Source organism: Colletotrichum fioriniae, assembly GCF_027942845.1.
Source record: "Colletotrichum fioriniae strain IMI 355084 chromosome Unknown scaffold_12, whole genome shotgun sequence".
Taxonomy (NCBI): Eukaryota; Fungi; Ascomycota; class Sordariomycetes; order Glomerellales; family Glomerellaceae; genus Colletotrichum; species Colletotrichum fioriniae.
Genome location: NW_027076848.1, coordinates 1,239,062 through 1,261,912, shown reverse-complemented (window position 1 = coordinate 1,261,912; position 22,851 = coordinate 1,239,062). Strand labels below are relative to the sequence as shown.

The following is a 22,851-nucleotide window of genomic DNA, read 5'->3' as shown; positions in this document are numbered from 1 at the left end:
TATCTGTACAGGCCTACGACAACCTTCTGCAACATATCGGCATGGAACCTTTTCTGCAAGACCGCAGCGTGACACCACCTCCATCAATAGCACACGTTCGAGTTTATTTCCGATTGTACTTTCAACATTTCCACCCTGCTTATAACTTCCTGCAAAAATCGACCGATTTCTACCAGGAACCAGCAAATTGGCCTCTTTTGTTGGCCGTCTGTGCAATTGGTTCGGTTTACTCCCGAGGCGAGACCAATCTCCGTTTCAGAGACCTGTTTCTTCAACTTTTGGAAAGCACAGTACGATTTTACATCTCAACGAGTGCTTTGGATGATGTGGTAAGCTCTTGCCAAGTGTCACTGGCAAGCACTGGGGAAGATTCCATAGGTCTTGTCATTGCCCAAACTTCTGCTCTCTGGTTGATACACAACTTGCACAACGGTGTTCCCGGCGATCGCTACGATTTGGCATTTCTAGTACGGCACTTCTTGATAAATGCCTGTCGAAAGATGGACCTACTGGGTAAGCGCGAAGACGCGCCACAAGCAGCAGAACTCCCGGATAGATCAAATGCCCATAGGAGATGGCTAGAGAGCGAGTCCAGACTGAGAACCGGTCTCATGATATGGGTACGTGCAAGTCGCCGACTCTGATTCACAGAGACCATAGACTGACGTGTCTTACATTCTAGATTCTCGATGTTATTGTATTCCTGGAGAGAGGACAAGATGTACTACTTAAGCTAGGCGATGCAAAAGGCCAGATGCCGTGCCTTGATTCTGCCTGGGACCAACCTACTGCTAAGAAACTAGGGCAGCAGCAGTCTAAACCAGGTGTGTAACTCTACTATCCATAATAACTATGGCACCACTCAGGCTCACACGTCGAGAACCCTCCAGTGACTACACCTGAGGCCATGGAAATGCTTTACATGGAGAAGAGACTGCCGCCGAACCTGGGTGACTTCAGCACCATGGTGCTCACGTACGCAATCATCAGGCGGACTAAGGAGGCGATATACCACAATCAGATCAGGCTCAACTCGTGGACGCCCACAGCCGATGTTCAGAAGTGCGGTCCCGGTGATACCGTCGAGGAGACTTGGCCCCCTTCACTGCCTATCCTATCAAGATGGCGGAACAGCGCCTGCGACTCTCTCGACCTCCTCCACTGGAACGCTAACGCGATCATCGCCAAAGCCGGTGGATGGGAGCATCCCGTCATCTTACATCTCCACCTCTCTCGCCTCGTCCTTCTCGCTCCGATAATACACCTACAGACTCTCGCCGCTGCCGCCTCAGCGCGAGCATCCTCCCGCAACGTCGATAACTCCAAAGTTGAAAAAGCAAGATCTCTCGTTGCACAGTGGGCTCTACGCGATCAGTACAAGGCCAGACTGTCGGTTGTCCATGCCGGCGCAATGCTTTGGCACATCCGTCGCTACAGTGTTGGCAACTTTCTTGAGCCTTTTGGTATCTTCGCAGCGACATTGGTGGTCTGGGCGTACAGTACGATGATGCTGTTCATGAGGCGGCACCAGAACCCGAGCTCTCACTTGGCTAGTGACGGCCCTGGACAGCAAGATAGCCCGATGGAGGCAGTGGCGGAAGTTGAAGAGGACCCGGAGCCCAGCTTCCTCCACCTCGACCGGCCATGTGACGATGAGATGGTGCAGACTTATGTCAGGCTAGGCCACAAGATGGCGGGCCACATGGCCAAGGTAGGTGATATCTGCAATGACGGGGCCCCTCGGAAGATTCTCAAGGAAGGGATGCAGATGCTGAAGGGAAGACCGGAGCAGAACGGAGACGCAGCAAGTAGCGTCGGGAGCGGAGGGACAAGCGAGAATGGCAGGGGGCACTCGGTCTGGGGAGTGGAACGAACATACGCTGATCTCCTGGACTCGCTCATTCAGTCCACCTCGGACTAGGTTATCCCTCCTCGAGAGTGAGCGATGGACTCTCCACCGGAGCTGGCAGCCCGGTATAGCCATGGATTGGGTGGGCATCTTAGTGAGAAGTTAGAAAACTCCGGCGGGGGTGGAGACATCATGCCACAAATGGCAAAGACAATTACCCAAACAAGCCATCAGATGGCACGACGTCCTCTTTGTGCCGGGAAGACTAATCACCACAAACTCTTTCTCCGCATGTTACCCCGGATCTTCGACTGACAACATGCGGGGACAACGTGTGTTCCACGCTGTGGGATACCGTCCCTGCGAAGCTGACAGTGAACGGAAACAATATCCTTCTGGCGTTACATGCGCCTCTATATCATGTCTAGATTCTCCACCATCTCCGAACCTCGCTTGTCGATCATCTTCACGACGACGCTGATACTTACGCTGTAACACGTTGCTGAAAGTTCGAAGCTATCACCAACTCTCCTTGTCTGCCATCTACCTTTGATTTCAGAGTCCAAGTCATTCATCAGCCGCCACAATGGGCAACGCCAAAGACGAGCCGCTCGAGATCGGTCAGCTCGAGCATGCTCCCACCGGGGATTACGCTATTAAAGACTTGGCCATGGCCAAGCAGGCCGCAGACGACGAGCACAAGCTTGGTTTCATGGAGGCTATCCGCCGCTATCCCAAGGCCGCTTTGTGGTCTGTCCTCGTCTCCGCTGCCATCATCATGGAAGGTTACGATATTGTCCTCATCTCGTCTTTCTTTGCTCAGCCCGCTTTCAAACGACACTACGGCGAATACCTCCCCAGCAAGGGAACATACGAAATTACGGCATCCTGGCAGAATGGCTTGAGCAATGCAGTCAGTGTCGGTACAATCATTGGCGCTTTCGCGAACGGATACTTCACCCATCGCTTCGGCTACCGAAAGGTTCTTCTCGCATCCCTGGCTAGCATCGTCGCCTTTATCTTCATCTCCTTCTTTTCACCAAATCTCCCCGTGCTCCTCGTCGGCCAATTCCTCTGCGGCATTCCCTGGGGCGTCTTCGCGACAACTGCTCCTGCTTACGCCTCCGAAGTCTGCCCGATGGCATTGCGTGGCTACCTCACCGTCTTCGTCAATCTCTGCTGGGCCCTCGGCCAACTGATTTCAGCCGGTGTTCAGGCAGGCTTCTCCGATGGCAGCAACCAGTGGTCCTACCGGGTACCGTTTGCGATTCAATGGGTCTGGCCGCTTCCGCTGTTCGCGGTCTTGTGGTTCGCGCCCGAGTCCCCCTGGCATTTCGTCCGCCTCGGCGACTACGAGCAAGCCGAGAAGTGCGTCCTCCGTCTCGGATCTGCGTCCGAAGCCGTCAACTCAAAGCAAAAAGTGGCCATGATGATTCATACCAACGAGATTGAGCAGCAGATGGACGAAGGAACATCGTATCTCGATTGCTTCCGGGGCGTTGACCTCCGGAGAACCGAGATCGCCTGCATGGCTTTCGCTGCTCAGCCTTTCTGCGGCTCTGCCATGGGAGGTACTCCCACCTACTTCTTCGTTCAAGCCGGTTTGCCGGAATCGATCTCGTTCCGCATGTCAGTCGGTGGCCTCGGGATTGCCTCTGTCGGCACAATTGTATCATGGGGACTTCTTGGCCGCTTCGGTCGTCGCACGCTGTACCTATGGGGCCTTGGAGCGTTGGCTCTGATCCTCCTCCTCGTCGGTGCCATCAGCGCCGGTGCCCCTAACTCGGATGGTGCGAACTATGCTCAGGCTGGTATGATGTTGGGTTGGCTCGGTGTCTACTATCTCACTGTCGGACCTATCTGTTACGCAATCATCTCCGAGGTTTCTTCAACTCGTCTCCGCAACAAGAGCGTCTGCCTCAGCCGCATTGCCTACTACATTGCTCAGATTGTATGTAATGTCATCAACCCATACATGCTCAACCCAACAGCCGGGGACTGGAGAGGAAAGACGGGATTCTTTTGGGGAGGTTGCGCCTTTGTCTTCTTCATTTGGACTTTCTTCCGCCTCCCTGAGACAAAGGACAAGACCTTTGAGGAATTAGACATTCTCTTTGCAAGGCGCGTCAAGGCATCCAAGTTCGCCTCTTACAGGGTCGATGCTTATGCCAGTGGCGACGAAGTTCTGGCCAAAGAAGGCTGAATTCTTGCCCACGCCACTGGTTTCGCCCTTCTACAGTAGGATATTTTGAGTCATACCTTCGTTAAGAATCTTTACTATCGTAGTGGGACCTAATACATGTTGTTACTATCGCGTCTTTGCTTGAGAGCCTTGTTTTATATAAATCACCGAATCATCAACTGGCCATAAGCCAAATTATTTTGCAATCATGAGATCGCTGGAGTGATAAATTATGCATCAAATAACTGTAATCGGGAGCTCAAGTTCCTTCCTTTTTGCCTCTGGAGTTCAGTACCGTAGTCATACCGTGTTGTTACTTCAAATCTTTTCCTTCGTACAAACAGCACTTAAGCCATCTGCTTAGTACCACTTCTGCAAGTTGATATATAAGCTAGATGGGAGCTCTAGATGCTTCAGATCATGAACTTGAAAACCCCTAGCATCGGGTTCCAAATGTGAAGCTCCGTAATCATCCCGTAGGTGTGCGGTAAATGATGATCTGCATTCTTGATGGTGGCAAGTGAAAAGTCGGCCTCAAACGCGACGCGTCTTCCGGGCTGGGCTTTTCTTTTCTTCCGTGATGCTATTGTGAACCCCGCAGAAGTGTCGCAATGCCCGGTGGAGGAGGATCAAGGTCGTGTTCATAGTGGATGTTACCATCCGCTCTTCCCCGCGAATTGTGAACGCGCTCTTGCAGCTTTACCTTGGCATGTGGGGAAATGAGGGATAGCGTCAAACGTTGCTCAAGGTGCGTCGATCTGCCGTGCGCAAATATCTGTCGAGACGTTTACTCCGGTGGGGGGGCTCATACTCGCAATGACTTCTCATCACGACGAGGCATCGCTATGTGAATATAATAGTAGGAAGTTTCGTAAATAAAAATATGAATGAAGACATGCAGTCGATAGCTAATTCTCCCTGACACGTCACCATTCAACCGTTTCATCATCGACATGTCTTTTCTCAAGGCTTTCTCTGCCATTGCAGCTCTTACAGCTGGCCATGTCACTGGTCTGGCGGTAAGACAATCCCCGGCTGGCACAGCAGCTGTTGACATCGCGAATCCCAGTGGTCCAGCCAGATTTCTCGGTTCCGGCTTCATCTATGGGTTCCCCGATAACGGAAGAGAGATTGACACCTCCATCCCCGACTACTTCGTGACCGGCATCAAGTTCCACGCCAGCCGTGCCGGGGGTGCCCAGATCCTGGCTCCCGGTTGGATCGGCGGACTCGACGGGTACCAGCAGCGCTTCGACTCGGCCCTCTCCAACTACCGGACCACGCGCAAGTACGGAGCTGACTTCATCCTCTTGCCCCATGACCTCTGGGGTGCAGACGGCAGCCAGGCTGGAGGCTCGATTTTCCCCGGTGACAATGGTAACTGGACAGAAACTGAGCTGTTCCTCCACCGTCTTGTCGATGACATCAAGTCTAATAATATGCTCGACGGACTTGTCTTTGATATCTGGAATGAGCCTGATCTTGACATATTCTGGGCTCGATCGTGGGATCAGTACCTGGAGTACTATGTCCGGGCTCACAAGATCATCAGGTTAGACAACCACTCGTTATTTATCATTTCGATGTCAACTAACATAACATTAGGGCCGAACTTCCGGGCACTTTGATCAGCGGACCATCAGCCGCCAACGCCCCAGCTGTTGATTTGGAGAACTGGAAAGCATGGATGACCAAGGTGGCAGCGAACGACGCCATCCCCGACATCTACTCTTGGCATCAGATTGGCGAATGGCAGCGTGAGCCCGATAGAACTGTTGCCGACTTCAAAACTCTTCAAAGCACCTACAACCTCCCAGACCGACCAATTGACTTGAACGAGTACGCCTGGCCATCCGAGCAGAACCCTGCCAACGGCGCCTGGTACCTGGCCCAACTTGAACGCCACAACCTCCGCGGTCTCCGCGCCAATTGGGGCGGCGGCTCTGACCTGCATAACTACATGGCCGACTTGCTGTTCAAGGATGCCAGCGGAGTGTACAAGCCCAACGGAGAGTGGCAAGTGTACAAGTACTACGCCCAGATGACCGGCGAGCGCGTGGCCACCACTGCCTCGGCTGACCGGACTTTTGATGTCTTTGCCACCGTTGAGAACAACAGCATCAAGATCCTCGCGGGAACCAGGACCGTTCAGAAGAATTATGAGATCAAGGTCTCTGGGCTCAGCAAGCTCGGTCTTCCCAGCGATGGGTCAGTCCAAGTCCGCACTCTTCGTTTCGACTGGGCTGGCACCAAGGCTGAGATTGGGGAGCCAGTTGACTTGGGCGTTACCACCCTTTCGTCCGCTTCTGACAGCGTAAGTTATCATCATCCCAGATTGGCAGCTTTCATGCGTGATAGTAATGCTAATGTTTCGTCCTACAGCTTACTATCCTGGTCGAGCCACCTACCAACTCCACCGCGTTCGCTTTTGAGCTCTTCTAAGCTTGAGAGAGGCTCTTAACAGCCTGCTCAGTAAATGAATCATCTGGTCCACTGAATGTTCTCAAGGCAACGAAAGGACAGACCCGAACATATGTATCCTTCTCTGTAGATAGATCGATCTTATCGTGCTAGTATATAACCAAAAGTTTTCCAATCGCCTAACAGCAAGCAAGCGTTCTGAAATTTCATATCATTAGACTCACCTATGTCAGCTAATGCAAGTTAGGTGTCAATGGTCAAGTGACAATGATTACCCAAAGCAAGCAACTTCAGGCCTGGCATTCCGAATTGTGTCAAGTAAACCTACATGTCAAATTTGGCCGATCATTGCATGTGCTCACTTTAACATTGAGGCAAAACATTGACAAAAAACGAAGGTGGTATTCAATTACTATGGGTATTTCCTGCAACTCAAACACGGCACATTCTTCCATTGTCAGCAACGCTCCACGACTCACTGCCAACAGCGTTGCGAACGTAGAAGAATCCTTCAGGGTCCCACTTCTGCTTCAGGCACAGAAGAGACTTGTAGTTGCTTCCGAAGAACTCGGTCTGGAAGTTGGGCTGCTGGAAGTCGGCCTCGTTCATGTACGCGCCACCAGTGGGGGTAAGAGCTTCAATCTCCTTCATGATGACGTTGGTCATGAGGTCCTGGTTGGCGATCATCTCCTCCCAGGGTGCGGTGAAGTTCCAGACGGTGGTCAGGGTAGCGTGGACGAGGGCGTTACGCCAGGCGGGGGTGACGGAGTTGGTCTCCTTGGTGCCGAACTTGCCAACGTCGGTTCCGACGCCGATGAAGGTGGCGCCCTTCTCGGCAACGCTGCGGGAGAAGGAGCCGATGTTGGTGATGTTGTCGCGGGGAATGAGGCGGCCGCCGTACTGAGCAATGCCGACCTGGATGTTACCGATGGGCAGAGGGCCGAAGTACTTGTCGTAGTGGTTGTAGTAGCTCTCGTACTCGGTGTAGGTGGTGGTGTAGTTCATCTTGAGGGCGTCAAGGCGGGCGACGAAGGGGGCGAGCAAGGTCTTGACCTCAGCAGCGGTCTTGTTGTACGCGTTGAGGGGGGCGATCTGGAAGAAACCGGCGGCGAAGTAGTATACGACCATGGAGCCGCCATCGACCATACCGGCAAGCTCCTCGTGGAAAGCATCGATGGCGTTGAAGAAGGCAGTGTTGTCATTGTCGGCGGCCATCATGACAAGGGTGGCACCACCAAACTTGGCATCAGCGTGAGCCTTGACGGTCATGGAGGTGACAACACCCCAGTTACCGGGGCCACCACCGGAGAGAGCCCAGTAGAGATCAGCATTCTCGGTCTGGGAAGCAGTCAAGAGAGTACCGTTGGCTATAACAACCTGCCACTCCAGGACGTTATCCGCGCTGAGACCGAAAGAGGTGGACAGAGCGCTGTGGCCACCACCCTGTGTGTAACCTCCAGCAATGCCAACAGTAGGGCACTCGCCGCCAACAACAGCAAGGCCAGCGTTGTGGGCAGCCTCCATAACGTCGAAGCCCTGGGTACCGGCACCGACCTTCATGGCCTTGCCGGTGTAGGTGGCGGTGTTCCAGTCAACAACCTCGGTGCTGGTCAGATGATGAGTCCAGACGGAGAGGGCTCCGGCTCCGGTGGAGCGACCAAGGTAGTCATGGCCGGTGTTACGAATGATGAAGCGAATATTATTCTTAGCGGCGAAGGAGATGGTGGCCGCGATGTGCTCAGGGGTCTTGGCGTCGACGGCGTAGACGACGTAGTTACCCAGAGTACAGGCACGAGACTGCGGCTGGAAGGGATCGCAGCTCTGGTTGGCGAAGAAGGGGGCCATGATAGAGGAAGAGGATCCCATGCTACATCATTGTTAGTCACTTGATGTCGTCAATATCATGAAGTTAGGATCGACACTTACTGGATCTCCGCGTCCTGCCATTCACTCTGCAGAGTAGCGCAGGTGGCCGCATCGTATACGGGATCGTGGCAAGGCGCGCCAAGAGGGACAGTCGCAATCAAGTTGCCGCCAACAGTGGTGTTGAGGGCATCCCACTGCGCCGTGGCAGGCCAGCAGGCATCGCCGGGGAAACACTTGCAGTCACCGGCGGCGCGCTCAGTGAAGGCGGTGCCGATTCGGTGGTTCGGAGCAGCGAGGGCCGCACCGGCGAGGGCCGCTTGGAGGACAAAGCTCTTCATCTTGGACTACTTTACTTTGACCTGGTTTGAAAAGGCAAAGGCAGAGGCAGCGCAATGTGAGACAAAGATCGACGGCTGGAGGTAGAGGGCGGGGGGAGGGGGCAGAGGAAAAGAGAGGGAAATGCCGCTGGACCATTTCATCAAAAGAAAGTTTTTCTTACCGGTGGCCATGGGCATTACTTTTAGTATGCTGCAGGAAGTGGCCTACCCGACCTCCGGCACCACGGCATGGGGGTTTGGAGAGTCCATCTCGACAGGGAGGACGCTTCCCGACTGGGGTTTCGACCGAGATTTGGGGTCCTATAGAAGGCGGACTTCGCCCCCTCAAACTAGTGGAAGTTTGCCGCACTTCTTACCTGTTGCTGATGAATCCGTCTTGCTATCGTTCGAGAAGGGAACAATAACGGGAAGAAGCCCCTAGGGTCGATTCTCATGCAGTGCCGTTTGTGGCTGGTTCCCTTTTGTTCCCTTGCCATCCTTGGCCAGGGGCGGTAAAGCGTTACGGGCTGTGGAGCGGGAGACGAGGTCGATATCGTCCTGGATATCGGCCGGACACCAGGGATGCCGGGTGCCTCGGTCTATCGGCCACTAGTGGCCAGGACGGTCAGCGAGTCTGGAGACTGAAGACCGGAGTGCGAGACTCGACAGTCGACACCGGACATCCTGATACCTATCTCCGCTTGAAGCTCCATTCGACTTTCTCGTTGTCGCTTCTGGCGGCCTACTCTCTTACGATCCCGGCTCCGACGACTTTGCAAGGCGATGAAGATCCGGGCCACGAGAGTTCCGTGGTCCGCCGTCTTCCAATACCTAGCCAAGGCCGGGTCAGGCTTGCACGGCCGGGCTCCACGCGGTCAGGTTGTTCGCTCTTCCAAAGTCTTGTTCAGCGGGGACTCGAGTGTGGCTCGCAGATCAAAGGGTGCAGTGCTCCCGGCAGCAACCCTGACGAATCCCTCGTCCAACAACTCCAAATTACTGCAGAATCACGCATCGTTCCTTGCAGAGTGCAGTTCGCTTATGCTCTGAGACGATGGGCAGAAACCGGCTGTTGAGATAGTGCTACTGTCAACGCAAGAATGACGATGCTGTTGATGTTTACATCCATGGCTGGCCTGCCGTTGGTGCGGTTCGGTTCGGAATCTCGTAACGAGTGGTTGCTGGTTACTAACCAATCTTCGATCCAACTGATGGTTACTGACTAGACAATATCCCTGACTTCTCCTTGGCGTCTTTGAGGAATCTTCAATAGTCGGGCGCAACCTGGGCCGGAAATTGAAGCTGCGGGGATTCTTCAGCAAAGTCTATCGAACCCCGGCCCGATTGGGGGCTCGCCACCAGATCCTTGGTAAGAAAAGAGGATCGATCAAGCAGACCCACGCATCCTTCAGACTTTCAAGGGGGGCCAACTGCAGGGGCCTCGCGGCGGTCTAACCTGAACTCGCCAAATGCCGATGAGATGAAGTTCCTCGGTTCCTCCAAGATTCGGTAGCAACCGCATCGTACGAGGCAACGTACTGCGTATAGGAGAACAAGGGGATGGGCCAAACTGTCCATGGAGTTGGGCCGCCGCTGTAACGTCTGATAAATATCTTGATAAGTGGTTCATGCTCGATCGGAGAACAGGGTGCGAGTTGCGAAGCTTTGGCTGATTGCGACATTGTCTCCAAATATTACTGGGTGCGCCCCAAGAATTTCGTCCAAGGGGTCACCCACCCCTCAGGTCTCACGAACTCAAGAATGAGACAGTGGTGTGGTTGAACCACAATGTTCATCCAAACTCCAGTGCAGCTGAGTTGAATCATGTGCGGTCATAGGATCAACGTTATTGGGACGTTCTCATGACATAAGGTCCATCTAGTAGTTGAGATCAACAGTGCTAGGAAACACTATTGAAAAAGGATTGGCGGCCGTTGTGCAAAATCGGCATTAAAGTGCCTCATACGAGCGGGCAGCAAACCAAACAGTCAGCCACCACGACGCCGGCGGCCAGACAGCACAGACATTCACGTCCCGTCCCGATCAACGTTTTTTTCTCCCTCCGAAAGGTGTGTGTGGTATTATCTGTGAGCTAAGACTGTGGCTGCTTGCTTGATTTGGTTCCTTGGCAAGAAGGAATTTCGGATCCGAAAGGAATTTTCCGTAGGGCGTGGAACACGGGAAAGTTGTTCGATGTCAGCGTCTCCGAGTCACGAAGAGGACCCTTTGTCTTTTCTCAGTGGTTCCCTCCTCGTGCCCGGATCGCCTCCCTCTCCTGATCATTCTCCAGTTCCCGTGGACATCCCAAAGCCAAAATTTCTCGTCTCCGCAGATGCCCGAGAAGGCTGGCCGGCTGGGTACGGATACGGTTCCGGGGAGTTTGGGGTTAGAGACTTGGAGCATATTCTTCAGAAATTCAAGTCACGAACAATCATTGCTTGCTGTGCCGCTTTTCGCTCGAGCACACACGCTCACCTGAAAAGCGGGATGGCGCTGAGAACTTCTGGAACTTCTTTCTCATCGGTGGGGGGGAATTGAAGACATGGTTACAACTTGCATGGATGTGCAGGCACACTCTGCAGGCCAAGTCGGCATATCAGACCCACGTGGTCGGAATGTGGCACAGCAACTTGAACTCTCAAAGTCTCAGTCGACTTCATTTTGACGAGGTCTTGGCTCGATAACAGAAGGTTTCTTGGTCGATACAACACTTCAGGGCCATCCAGCGCATCGCTGGCTAGCAGCTAATTGCAAACACGACCCTATACGTGGAAACAAGTTTGCTTCAGGGAGAAACCTTTGCTTGATGAGACAACCTGCTTTTGTAAGGATAGCATGTCGATACCAGAGTCCAGAGCTTTACCGCACATGGCAAATTGCCCGAACCGGCGTGTCTCGGACAGGGATATCCTCGCATGTCACATTCATCACTGACTTGTCATCGCGACACGGACCAAGTCTGGCCACATTCTGGTTGCGTGGCCCACTCCGTGGTCCATGAATTTTGATAATTGCGTAAAGTCGAGTTGAAGCTAGCTCGCCAAGTTGTCAAAATCTCCCGCTGTCAACTCTACCACTGTGGCATTTTAGCCCCCAATGTGATATATCATACGCGGTAACGCCATGTGACATAAAGGACCTCTCCTTGGGTTTGGCTTAGACTGCGGCTCATTTCTCTTCCTCGGATGGGTTCCGTGCTCGGGATTCAACTTCCATAATAATATGGAAGAACCCACGGGCAGGAGTTCCCACAATACGTACGGGCTTTACGAAATATGGCAGACTGCCAGGGGAACCAACAACTGGTTCTCTTATGAAAGACCATCATCCCTGGATCTGCGCTAATTAGTGCCGCGTGCAATGCCCGTACGCGTGCATAGCGTGCGTGTACTACAATGACTTCGTATATGCGTCCAACAAGGGGGACAACCAGCAAGGAACGGGGGCCGCCGACGACCACGTCTCTTCTAGAATCCTGGGTCTGGCGAGGAAACCCAGACGCATCTCCGGCCGGTGGCTCAGCGAAGTTCGGGGTGACTGGTTGCAAACTCGATGCGTTTTGCAAGATGCAGGCATGGGTACGTTCGTCTCCAGAAAGCACTCCTGAAATGCAACATCGGCACACTTTCCGGCGGGGGGAAAGAAACTCTGTGGCTCTGCTCCCATGGTTCTCGTACGGAGTTTGGCCCCGTATGCGTTCCCAACTTCCTCGTGGCTCCCCCAAGCTTCTCGCAAACGTGCAGTGCACGAGGCAAGAGGGGGACGTTACCTTGTAGACGATCCGAGGGACAAGGCCCGGAGGACAAGCCCTCCAGAATCCACACACCTCACACATCCGGCCTAGAAGCTCTCACAAAGTTCGTGCTTGCAGCCCGGCTTGGCCGTTACTTCAAGTGTGATATCTTTTACCTGCTCCGACAGGGGATGCCTTCTGGCCCAGATGCTCGGTACCGGAACAGGATACCCAATCCATAAGGTTGGGTCTATGTGGGAAAAGGCAAATGTGAAAAGGGAGAGAAGCCTGAAAGGAAGCGCATATTATTTGTATATTGATGCTCCCTCCACTCTTCCCCCTCCCCTCTTGGCACGAACGTTACTAGCTGAAAGGCCTAGTCTAATGATGTTATGAACGACGAGCGCCTGTCCAGATAAAGCGGTCTAAAGCCAGTCGGCTCCGCCACCTCTGTCCACTCGTGCCTTTTCCTCCTAGTCTCCTACCTAGGCTCGTCGGTTAGATCGGCAACGTCCTTCCCGTGTCACCACAGCCTGTCGAACAACGTCCGTCCGTAGGCCATCAGCCTTACGTCTGTCCCGGCTTGACTTCACCTTGTTCACCGACCGGGTTTTGAAGGAGGCTATTCGCAACAGACCAGCCCACGATGAGCGAGTCGTGGACTTACAACACCCCGCCGGGGACACCGTCCACGGGGCCCCAGATCACGGCCATCGCGTTGGTGTTTACGGCGTTGTCGTTGATCATCATGATGTTGCGGTTATACGTCCGTGTGATCATGCTCAAGGCCGCTGGATCAGGTATGTTTACAACCCGGGAAATCTGGCCTCCAGACCGAGCGCTAACTTGTCGACCATAGATGACTGGGTCATCTTCGCAACGTGGTTCGCGGCTGCCGGATTCGCAATTGTCAGCACTATTCGTAAGTCAATCTATCTTCTTTTCAACCCGTTGTTCTAACAATCACCTACAGAAACGAAATGGGGCCTGGGTCTCGAAAAGCTGGAGGACATGCCTGCGCAAAATTTGTACAACTTTGGTCTCCTGCAATACGCCGGCGCTCCTTTGTAAGTAATCGACTCTCCTAGAAGGACTGATCAAGAGACAGTCAGAACTAACATCCAATTCAGCTACATCAGCAGCATTCTCGGCTTCAAGATCAGCTTGCTTCTCTCATATCTTCGCTTCATCCCGAAGGGTCCCTACAGATGGGCAACTTTCGTCACCATCGGTCTCTGCGTTGCGTATCATCTTGCCTTCCTGCTGGTGCAGATAAATCTGTGCACGCCTGTAGGTTTCTCTCATCTCTTGTTCCAAGACAGAACGAATATTGACAAGGAACAGATCGCGAAGCAATGGGACCCCACGATCACCAATGGGTCCTGCATTCCTGGAGTTCCCTTCTACACCAGTATGGCGTCTCTTACGATCGCATTCGATGTCATTGTGTATGTTCCCTAAATCAAACATGCTTTAAAACGCCAGCTAACAATCGGTCTCCTCAGCATGTTCCTCCCCTTCCCCGTACTCGCATCCTCCAAGATCCAAAAGCGCAAGAAGTTCGTCCTCCTCGGTCTCTTCGGCCTCGGCGCCTTCATCACCGTCATCCAAATCATCCGAATTCAAACCGTCCACGCCCTTGCAAACTACCTCGACTCCTCGCCCCTCATCATGTGGTCCGCCATCGAGAACAACCTCGGCATCATCGTGTGCTGCATCCCGACCCTCGCGCCCCTCGTCAAATACTTCAACGAAAAGAGCAGATCAGGAAGCCGAAGCAACAAGTACGGTGCCGCGAGCGGCTACGGAAAGTCGGGGCAGAGCGGCAATGTCGGAAGCAGGTACGCGCTGCAGAGCTGGCGACCGGGGATGAGCGGTATGCAGCCGCTCGGCAGCGGAATCGACCACAGCGATCGGGATATTGGGGTCCAGAGTTCAAGGATAGGGAAGGGGTCGGATGACGGCAGTGCCGATTATCATCTTGATGCGCCGGTCATCGTTAAGAAGACGGAGTTTGTGGTTACGAGCAATCCTAGGGAGCCAGGGGAGGCTGTTTGAAGGGGCACGGCATGGAGCGAAAATCATTAACGACTTGGTATATTGATGTCTGGGTACTTATCTAAATAGTTACAAATAATTCGAACGCCTCTACAGGGATGCAGACACCATTGGCCGTGTGTTCCTCAGCTTATGAGCTTGTTTCCTCAACATGGCGACTCTCGCGATACCCAGATCTCCATCAGTTCCTGTATTGCTTGACGCGTACGCCAATGTTGTGGTAATGGTCTCACCGAGGCATCTCCACAACGATTTGGTCAACTCTACCTATCGGCCTCTGCGGCAAGTCAAAACCTCGCTGCTCAACATACCTGTGTAGAGGGCTTCCCTGTCGACTAGGTAGCCCGAATCGTCCGGTTGCTTGGCCTCCCAGGCCCCAGTAGCATTTGCGGTTGATCACAAACATTCACCAAGCATTCGCTGCCGCACTCCTGTAGTCATATGTTTAAAAAGAATAGAGTTTAAGTCCGACTAGGTTGGCTGGTCATCCCGTCACTTGATCGAGAAGGTTTTACCACAACAAAGTCAGCGGACCGGCCCGAGCTGAGCAAAAGGCAAATGGCGTGGGAACGCAACCATCAACTTGACTCTCATGTTTCTCAACCAAAGCCTTCTCTCACAAATAAAGCCTTTCATTGTGGTCAAAATCAAAGACATTGTAAGATTCGGATCAAAGACCGCCTGGAGGCATAGCAATGACGTCAGAGTAATGTACTGGGGATTAAACCTAGGGTCTCACAAGGGTCTGACGACAAATAAAATCAAGCAATAAAGAGCACATCGTCCTTACTTCTGATCAGAATGTTTAGAAGGTGATTGACCTGACAAACACAATGAGTTGATCATGGCACAAGTTGAAGTAAAAGACAAGTTCTTGTTCCACTAATCTCTGCCTTGGTTCGGCAATACACAGCTCTTATCATCCGAGAGGAACGCAAACGGCATCAATCCAGAAGTCAGCCTTCCTCCACCATCGCCGTCCTTAGTCCCCTCCAATCTCAAAAAGAGCACTAAGTATACACGAAAGAAGCCTCCTACTTAGTAAGAAGGGCCAAAGGGGTCAGGAACCCGGGAGTTGGAGCCGGGGCTGAAGGCCTCTCTCTTAACGTGAAGGCGAGCACTGCCCAAGCCACCCATACCACCACCGCTGACACCAAGGCCTCCGTTGCCCTGCATCTGGCTCTGGGGTGTCTCGAGACCTCCATGGTTAGCTCCATCCTGGCCCACAAAGAGACCGCCAGCAGAAGAGGTGGCAGAGTCATGACGCTGATGAGTAGGGCGAAGCTGAGTCTGAAAGTCACCAACAGTACCCAAGTAACCACCACCGCCGCCGACACCACCAGTACCGCCAGTACCATGAACACTAGCAACACCACCAGTGCCTCCAGCACCTCCAGCACTTCCAGTTCCACCACCAGCAAGGACACCGGTAGTACCGCCTCCACCGGTAAGGCTGTTGAGGCGAGTGAGATCATTACCGATGCCTCCGACGGCGACTCTTCCACCTCCGCCGGCATTCTTCTGGACACGACCACCCAGGGTGTGACGGAGAAGACCAAGGTCTCCCTTCATGATGTCCTTAAGCTCGCGGACCTTCTTTCGGATCTCCTTACTCTTATCCTTATCATGCATCGCATCAGCGAAGGACTCAAGATTGGCCATAGTGTCGCTGACAACGGTGTTCTGAGCTCGAGTATCCTGGAACTCGTCATCCTCATAGAGGGCATGCTGAGCCTGGACGTTGTTGCCCCAGTGGCACATGGCGGAGTTCTGGTGGACAATGAGATGACGGAAGACTTCGGTCGGGTACTTGCCGCCGTTGAGGGCGACAGCGGTGAGAACGTCGCGCTGGCTGAGGTCGCGGTTGTTCTTGAGCTTCTCGAGAATCTTCTTGTAGAGGGCGTGGTCGTTGAGACTCTGACGCCAGAAGGCAGTATCGATGTCCTCGAGGATGATCTCCAAGAGTTGGGAGTCAACCTTGTTGATGAGAGTCTTGATGAACTTGCGGGCATCAGAGAGATTGTCGCGGTACCACTCCTGGTTAGCCGCGAGAACAGCCTTGTCGACCCAGGCGGCGGTGTTGCAGCGGATGAAGAGGTCCTTCAGGACCTTGTTGTACTCACCGTCATAGTTGACGGCGACGATGGCCTCAAGAGCGAGGAAGTCGACAAGATCGGGGCGGCGTTCGCGCTCGGGGACGTTCTTGTCCTTGAGCGAGTTGCAGAGGGACTGATAGATGGTGTTGTCCGAGATGCAACGACGGAAGGCGTTGGAGTCGATGCGAGACTCGATACGGCCCAGAAGGGCGGGAGTGAAGGTCGCGTTCTCGCGAATCTTGCTCTTGGCCTCCGTGATGCGTCTGGCACGCTCTTCAGCCGAGATGACGGTCGTACCGCGGTCGCGCGAGCGGGAAGACATGATGGTTGAGTCGATGGAGGGATGAGCGACTAGAGGCTGATGATTTGTAGGGGATTTCTTTGTTCGCGGACGAATCTGCGTCAACAGAAGTCAGAATCACCTGCGAGAACTGAAGAAAAATAATGAAATTACCTACCGCGATATTCAGCTTGATGTGGAAGCTCTCACAGCGCGCCTTGTTGTGATACTGTAGCGATGAGAACAACAATGTTCATGCCGCTTCGCTATACCTCGCCGGTCAGTGATGTATCACAGCGAGATATACAAGCGATTGAGTGAGATCAGAAGCTTGAAAAAGGGACGAGCCAAGTCTCGAGGGTTCTGGGTGAGGGAGAGAGAAGAAAGAAAGAAGAAGAAGAAGAAGGGTGAAGGTGAAGGCGAAAGTGAGGGCGCGGGATGGCGAAGGAGGACGAGAGGGTGGGGCGCGATCGAGGTGAAGGGTGAGAATAAAAACAATGGCCCTCACCTCGAGGCAGGAAGGAGCGACTGGGCTCGGGCCAATAAAGAATTTTCAAATGCTAGAAGGTAGGAAAATTCTATTCGTTTGCAGTGGGTGTATTTCAAGAGGAGAAAGGGACCAAATGATGAGAAAAGTGAGGGCTTACCTAAATCGTGGTTTGTCGGAGTGGCTGACTTGAGATGCGGTGGTAAGGAAGAAAACTTAGGAAGGGGTTTAACTCTAGAGAACATCTTTATCAGTGGATCTCTCTACGCATCTTCTAAGGCAGGTATTAACATCCTCGCCTTCCCGTCTTGCCTCTCTCTATCTCTTTCCGACGTATTCGTCTTTCGCCGGAAGTGAGAGGGCCTGGAGAACCAGGATAGCGGGCATGGCCGCGTACTGAGCCGCGTCGATACACCGAGACTAAATCACACAAGCTGCAGAGCGTTCTGAGTGAAGGGCATTATATCATGAATCTGACTGACGCCTAGTACAGCTGATCGTTGGTAGCATCTCGCCCAGGTCAAGCTCAAGAAAAGATATCACGTTGCTATGGACAGGCGTGATACACACCAAATATCACTGTTGCTAGGCTTCATGCAAAGGCAAGAGCATTATATTGACTATTTTTTGATTTTTGCTATGCAATAAAGCAAACAGCTGCCACCCGGTCTGGGATCCTTGGTGTGCTCCCATGTCTGTCATCAAGTCATGGTCTCATAACAAAGCCGATCCAACAAAACATGCGCCTTTCAATGTTCCTTGACAATCTTACCACGTCCAGTGGTATGTAACAATGACCAAACCCTACCTTTCCCCAAGCAACAACGACGACAAAAACCAGAACGATGAAATTAAGAAGACAGAGGGCTGATACCGAGGACCTTCATCCCATTCTCAAAAACCTGTCTGGCATTCTCATACAGCACCGCTCGTGCAAGGTCAAGCGCCGGATCGTCGGCAGTCTCCTCCTCTTCGTCTTCACCCTCGCCCTCATCATCATCGAGACATACCAGTAACTGCTCGGCCAGCCGATACAAAAACGTCAACACAGTGGAGGGCTCGAGGGTCTTGTACGCGGCGTTGATGACATCGGGATACTGTGCCATGAGTCTCAGGAGATTCGTGTACTCTTCCTCTTCTAAATGCGCGTAGTCGACTTCTCCGAGCGCAGTCGGGTCTACTCCAAGCTCCTTGATGGTCAAACAAAGTCGAGTGTAAAGAAGTTGAAGATGGGCGCCGGTCTCGCTCTCAAACTCCGTCATCTTCTTGCTATCGAACGCGTACCCGTTGCTGCGCTTGGTGTGCATGTCTTGGGCAAGAAGCGATGTGATACCGAAAGGCTCCGCGGCGGCAAGAGGGGCCCCGGCATTCTCCTCCATCGCCATGGCGTCTCTGACTGCGTTGGCACATTGGTTCAGCATGTCTCCCAACAAGTGCGCATTGCCTAGTTGGGACGAAAGGCCCTGGACCTTGCCAAAGTTCACGTGTTGAATCTTCTTCGCGAGATCCTCTCTCCCCATTAACTCGAGTGCTTTGATCACGCAGCGGAAATGGGAGTCCTGCTCCGAAGCGACGACGTAAATCATCTTGTCGAACGCAAACTTTTTCTCACGGTCGAGGACCGCGGCTAGGTCGCGGGAGAAGTACATGGTTGTGCCAGTACGGTTCCGGATCATACCAGTGCCGAGACCTTTTGCGCCGTGTTTCTTGAAGTCGATGAGCCAGGAACCATCGCTCTCCTCAGATATCCCCTTCTCTTTGAGGACTGTCTCAACTTCCGCAATCGAATCAGGCGTGACCTGGGACTCTCCAGCATATTCATCGAACTTGATGCCGAGACGAGCATACGCTTTGGTGTAGTCTTCGACATAGACGTCGCGGAACCTTGTGGTCAAGGCTAGTGCATCGGCATCTCCTTCTTCCCACTTCTTGGAGAAGGCATCGCGTTCGGCGTAAATGCCTTGTGACTCGATCTCGGCAGTGTTCTTTCCTTCATCTTTGGCCTTTGCGCTGGCCTCTTGTTCAGGCTTGAACAGCTCGTTGATCTGATTATGTACATCGAGGAGGTGACGAATGGGATCCTTTGCAAAAGCCTCCTCTGAACCAAACTTATTCCAGCCAACGGCGAGAAGGGCAATGTTTTTGCCCCAGTCGCCTAGGAAGTTCAGTCGGCCAACTTCCCATCCCATCCGCTCATGTATGTTGGCAATGGCAGCACCATTGATTGTGCTACGAAGGTGCCTGCCCTCGAATTCTTGTGCGATGTTGGGCGACGAGAACTCGACGATGACCTTTTTGCGTCCAGACTCGGGTGAAGAAGCATCCTTCAAACCAAAAGTGTCATCGCTTCCATACAATTCTTTGCGGTCGGCTATGAAGGGAACGAGGAGTCTGGGGAGAAAGAATGGGGAGGAAAAGATGCGGATGTGAACCCCATCGACGAATGGAAAGGTGTATAGCGGTGACTTTGGAAACTGCGTTTTTCTTCTGTCAGCCTAGGAAGGTACATTCAACATTCACTTGAGTAATAACCTTATCAAGAAGTGCAGCTGCGGCTTCGGCGTTCGCTTTGATCTTCAGACGAGGCAGAATGATGGCTAGATCGCCCATGGAGATGGCAGCCGTAGACTGAATCGCCTCATACGCAACTGCTGGTTCGCAACCTGCCACCTCCGCCACGATCGTGGCTAAGTAAGAACGCCAGATATCTAACGGACGCACTAATACATCGGCAACTGGAAAGGATGGAAGAGGCTTTTCGAGGCTCAGCCTCCCAAGGGAAGATTGAAGGCCGTTGATGGACAAAGTCGCCATGGTGTTACTGGGATCTGACAAGTATCTTGTGACCACCTGCTTTGGTGTGTGTGGAAGAAAGAAGACGGGCAAGCGCTATCACAAACGATGGGAGAATTGTCTCTTTCTTCAGCGATAGCAGCCGAGTGACGAAATGGGCCGTTGGTGTGGTCGGGCACCGAAGCCAGCCAACGCGGCGTCGCTGGATTGGTTGGTTTCCAGACTTGCAGACGCAGATGCTATCACCCAGTCGTTGAATGAGGCTACCGTGCATGGTATGCGACGACTTTGGACCGGCACTGCCAGGATGACATGTGTCTCGCTAACATGAATGCATTGATTTGTTGTCTGGCTGACTTACACACTTTGTTCGGCGACACGATACGCGACGGAATGGCTGTCGGGCTCCATCCCACCAACTGCCAGGTAGAGTTATTATATTCATGTCCAGGCTTTCTCTAATTTTGTCTATTTCGGGATTCTCATAGAGGGATATGACTGAAGTACCTTCGAATTCACAAATTATTCTTCATCGCCCCCTACCAAAATCTGTGCAAATGTATTGATGCTACATGTGCAGTTCATGAGATAAATTGGCCAGTCCTTTTATACGTTTTGCGCCGTCTCTTCGTTATCCGAATAGCCTCTGGACGCCGCAAAGTTTAAGAACGCCACACTGGCAATCGAAAATGCTATCAGACAGGTTGCGATCGCAAAGCCACTCTCGATATCACCAGTTCTGGCCGCCCATATGACGCCGAATACCACGCAAAAGACTACAGATGTCCACCTGATGAGCCACAAAAGGTTATAGTTCGGGCCTTCTTCAATTTCCAGGCCATAGCCTATACCCACCTTTCGTTGCAGAGGGAGCTGCCCATCAATACGATGAATGATTCGGTCGAGATTACTACGATCGCTCCCATTAATGTCGGTGGTGCTTTTGAATAGGTCCATAAGACGTTTTGACGGTACAGGCTCGAACGAAGGGCTCTCCGTCGGCCGGTACCTCGCCGCTTCTGAAATTGGAGGGACTTTTTGTCGAGACCGTATCGAAACGTAACCGTCGTTATAGAGTTCGAACTGCGAGTTTCAGTACGATACGAAGTTAAATACGCAAATAGCTCAGATCATCGAAACAACACACCTCCACATAGTGCATTCCAATCGGCTCCCTCAACCCACTCCGCGAGAGGAAACCAGACCAGGTGAACCATCATTCTCTCAGCAATAGCTCTCTAAGTGAGCTGAAGAAGGATTTATCATCATGACAACCTTGTGAACTGATTTCGTTCAACTTCGGAAGTCTTTTGCCATCGACTGGAAGGCATATAGGAATATATTCGATGGTTTGACCGAGGTTCCGTAAAATGTCTGGTGAGCCAGAAATGCTGCTTTCGGCCTTTCTTAAAAAAGGGATACTGGGAATCCAATGCAGAACATGTGACTTAACATGGGAACTTGTCGAATTGCGTCTCAGGGGGGCATTAAACCCTGGGAGTACGCTGCGTGACAGCTCCGAGGCACATGCATCTTGAGCTCTTCGACGCGCTCTTCGGATCCAGAAAACAAAGGCGGTTCCTATTGAAACATTGATACCGTAAGCAACCAGAAGTGACATCAGGAATGATTGCCAGTTCCTTGTGAATGAGATGACGCCTTCCGCGCTAAAAAGTGCGGTGGTTTGTGAGAAAGCCTGCGTAAGCTGCGACCGCCAAATTGTGTCAATATTCATTCGCGCCTGTTCGTTCAAGTAAATGGGAAGGACTTTGAGACTGACCAGTGTGCCAAATGCGAGGACACGAACTTCTTCAACATCTCTAGGCTCGGGGAAAACTAGTTGATCATTTCTCAGCCTCACTTGTGTCATTTCCCGCTGATTTTGTCAGTGGTTAGTCGTCTTTCTTCTATAGGTGAGGAAGCTGACGTTTTGCAGTTCCTCTATCTCAACTTGTACTTGCAGCATGCCACGCTTCGTGTTGTCAGCGGCGAGTCTTGGCGATTCGTCTTCGAACGAGACTTCACTTACAGATCTGGCAGCAAATCGCTCGTCTAAGGTTGATGGAAAAATTGAAGGACTCTAAGACCTGTCAGCGACGACAATGTGTAATTGACAAGTACCCGGGAGCCGCACATTCTTGGACGCTTCACACAATTGTATCACGGAGCTGCATTTCTCCTGGTAGCTTTCTAGTCGAAAGCTGAGCTGACCCAGCTCATTGAATCTTCGCCTGATATCGTTGAGATACGGATAGCACTCTGACGCATCTCCAGGTTGCCCGTCAGAGTTGAGAAAGAAGTTCACTTCGGTTGACAGGAAGGAAGCGCCGACCTTCACCGTTTCATGGACGACGCTTAGAAGATCCTGTAAAATATCTCCAGACTCCATCATCAAACTCCTCAAGGCGTGGACTTTAAACTTATGCTGCTCGGTATTGGCAAGTCCAGGCGATAGCCGTACTTCACGGAGAAGTGTCTTATGCTTTCGATCCTGGAGAACACGTTATCAATTTGCCGCGACCTCGAGCCCTACTAAGGAGAGTATACTTCTCTTTCTATGATCTGTCCCATGTGAAGGCATATATCTTCCCATTCATCTCTGATTTGAGCAAGTCGAATGCCGAATATGCGAAGAAACCAAACACGTGGATACCAGTACGGCATCCTGGCATCGTCTTGTCCAGAACTGCAAGGATCCGGCTCAAAGTTGCATCCCCTTCCATCTTCTAGGTCATCATCAGAAATTGTTACCTGGTCATGGACGCTTTCATC

The 22,851-nt window shown here is 52.5% G+C and overlaps 7 protein-coding genes across 7 annotated transcripts; 4 read left to right on the top strand and 3 right to left on the bottom strand.

Annotated features, from left to right (window-relative positions):
• Positions 1-616: 616 nt before the first annotated feature.
• Positions 617-1,921, top strand: N0V96_009563 (uncharacterized protein; the record flags this gene model as incomplete). Its single annotated transcript, XM_065758683.1, has 2 exons — positions 617-620; positions 867-1,921. The coding sequence occupies 2 exons, from the start codon at positions 617-619 to the stop codon at positions 1,919-1,921; spliced, it is 1,059 nt and encodes a 352-aa protein (XP_065612748.1).
• Positions 1,922-2,435: 514 nt separating this feature from the next.
• Positions 2,436-4,052, top strand: N0V96_009562 (uncharacterized protein; the record flags this gene model as incomplete). The annotated part of the gene is made up of 1 exon (XM_053190235.2): positions 2,436-4,052. The coding sequence occupies one exon, from the start codon at positions 2,436-2,438 to the stop codon at positions 4,050-4,052; it is 1,617 nt and encodes a 538-aa protein (XP_053052165.2).
• A 932-nt stretch (positions 4,053-4,984) lies between these two features.
• On the top strand, positions 4,985-6,473 carry N0V96_009561 (uncharacterized protein; the record flags this gene model as incomplete). The annotated part of the gene is made up of 3 exons (XM_053190234.2): positions 4,985-5,583; positions 5,637-6,345; positions 6,414-6,473. The coding sequence occupies 3 exons, from the start codon at positions 4,985-4,987 to the stop codon at positions 6,471-6,473; spliced, it is 1,368 nt and encodes a 455-aa protein (XP_053052164.2).
• Positions 6,474-6,884: 411 nt separating this feature from the next.
• Positions 6,885-8,656, bottom strand: ZEB1 (Zinc finger E-box-binding homeobox 1; the record flags this gene model as incomplete). The annotated part of the gene is made up of 2 exons (XM_053190233.2): positions 6,885-8,319; positions 8,379-8,656. The coding sequence occupies 2 exons, from the start codon at positions 8,654-8,656 to the stop codon at positions 6,885-6,887; spliced, it is 1,713 nt and encodes a 570-aa protein (XP_053052163.2).
• A 4,355-nt stretch (positions 8,657-13,011) lies between these two features.
• On the top strand, positions 13,012-14,423 carry N0V96_009559 (uncharacterized protein; the record flags this gene model as incomplete). The annotated part of the gene is made up of 5 exons (XM_065758682.1): positions 13,012-13,165; positions 13,225-13,287; positions 13,339-13,432; positions 13,496-13,813; positions 13,871-14,423. The coding sequence occupies 5 exons, from the start codon at positions 13,012-13,014 to the stop codon at positions 14,421-14,423; spliced, it is 1,182 nt and encodes a 393-aa protein (XP_065612747.1).
• A 1,038-nt stretch (positions 14,424-15,461) lies between these two features.
• On the bottom strand, positions 15,462-16,841 carry N0V96_009558 (uncharacterized protein; the record flags this gene model as incomplete). The annotated part of the gene is made up of 1 exon (XM_053190231.2): positions 15,462-16,841. The coding sequence occupies one exon, from the start codon at positions 16,839-16,841 to the stop codon at positions 15,462-15,464; it is 1,380 nt and encodes a 459-aa protein (XP_053052161.2).
• Positions 16,842-18,137: 1,296 nt separating this feature from the next.
• Positions 18,138-19,723, bottom strand: N0V96_009557 (uncharacterized protein; the record flags this gene model as incomplete). The annotated part of the gene is made up of 2 exons (XM_065758681.1): positions 18,138-19,677; positions 19,719-19,723. 2 exons carry the CDS (start codon positions 19,721-19,723, stop codon positions 18,138-18,140), a joined length of 1,545 nt encoding a protein of 514 aa, XP_065612746.1.
• Between the last annotated feature and the right edge of the window lie 3,128 nt (positions 19,724-22,851).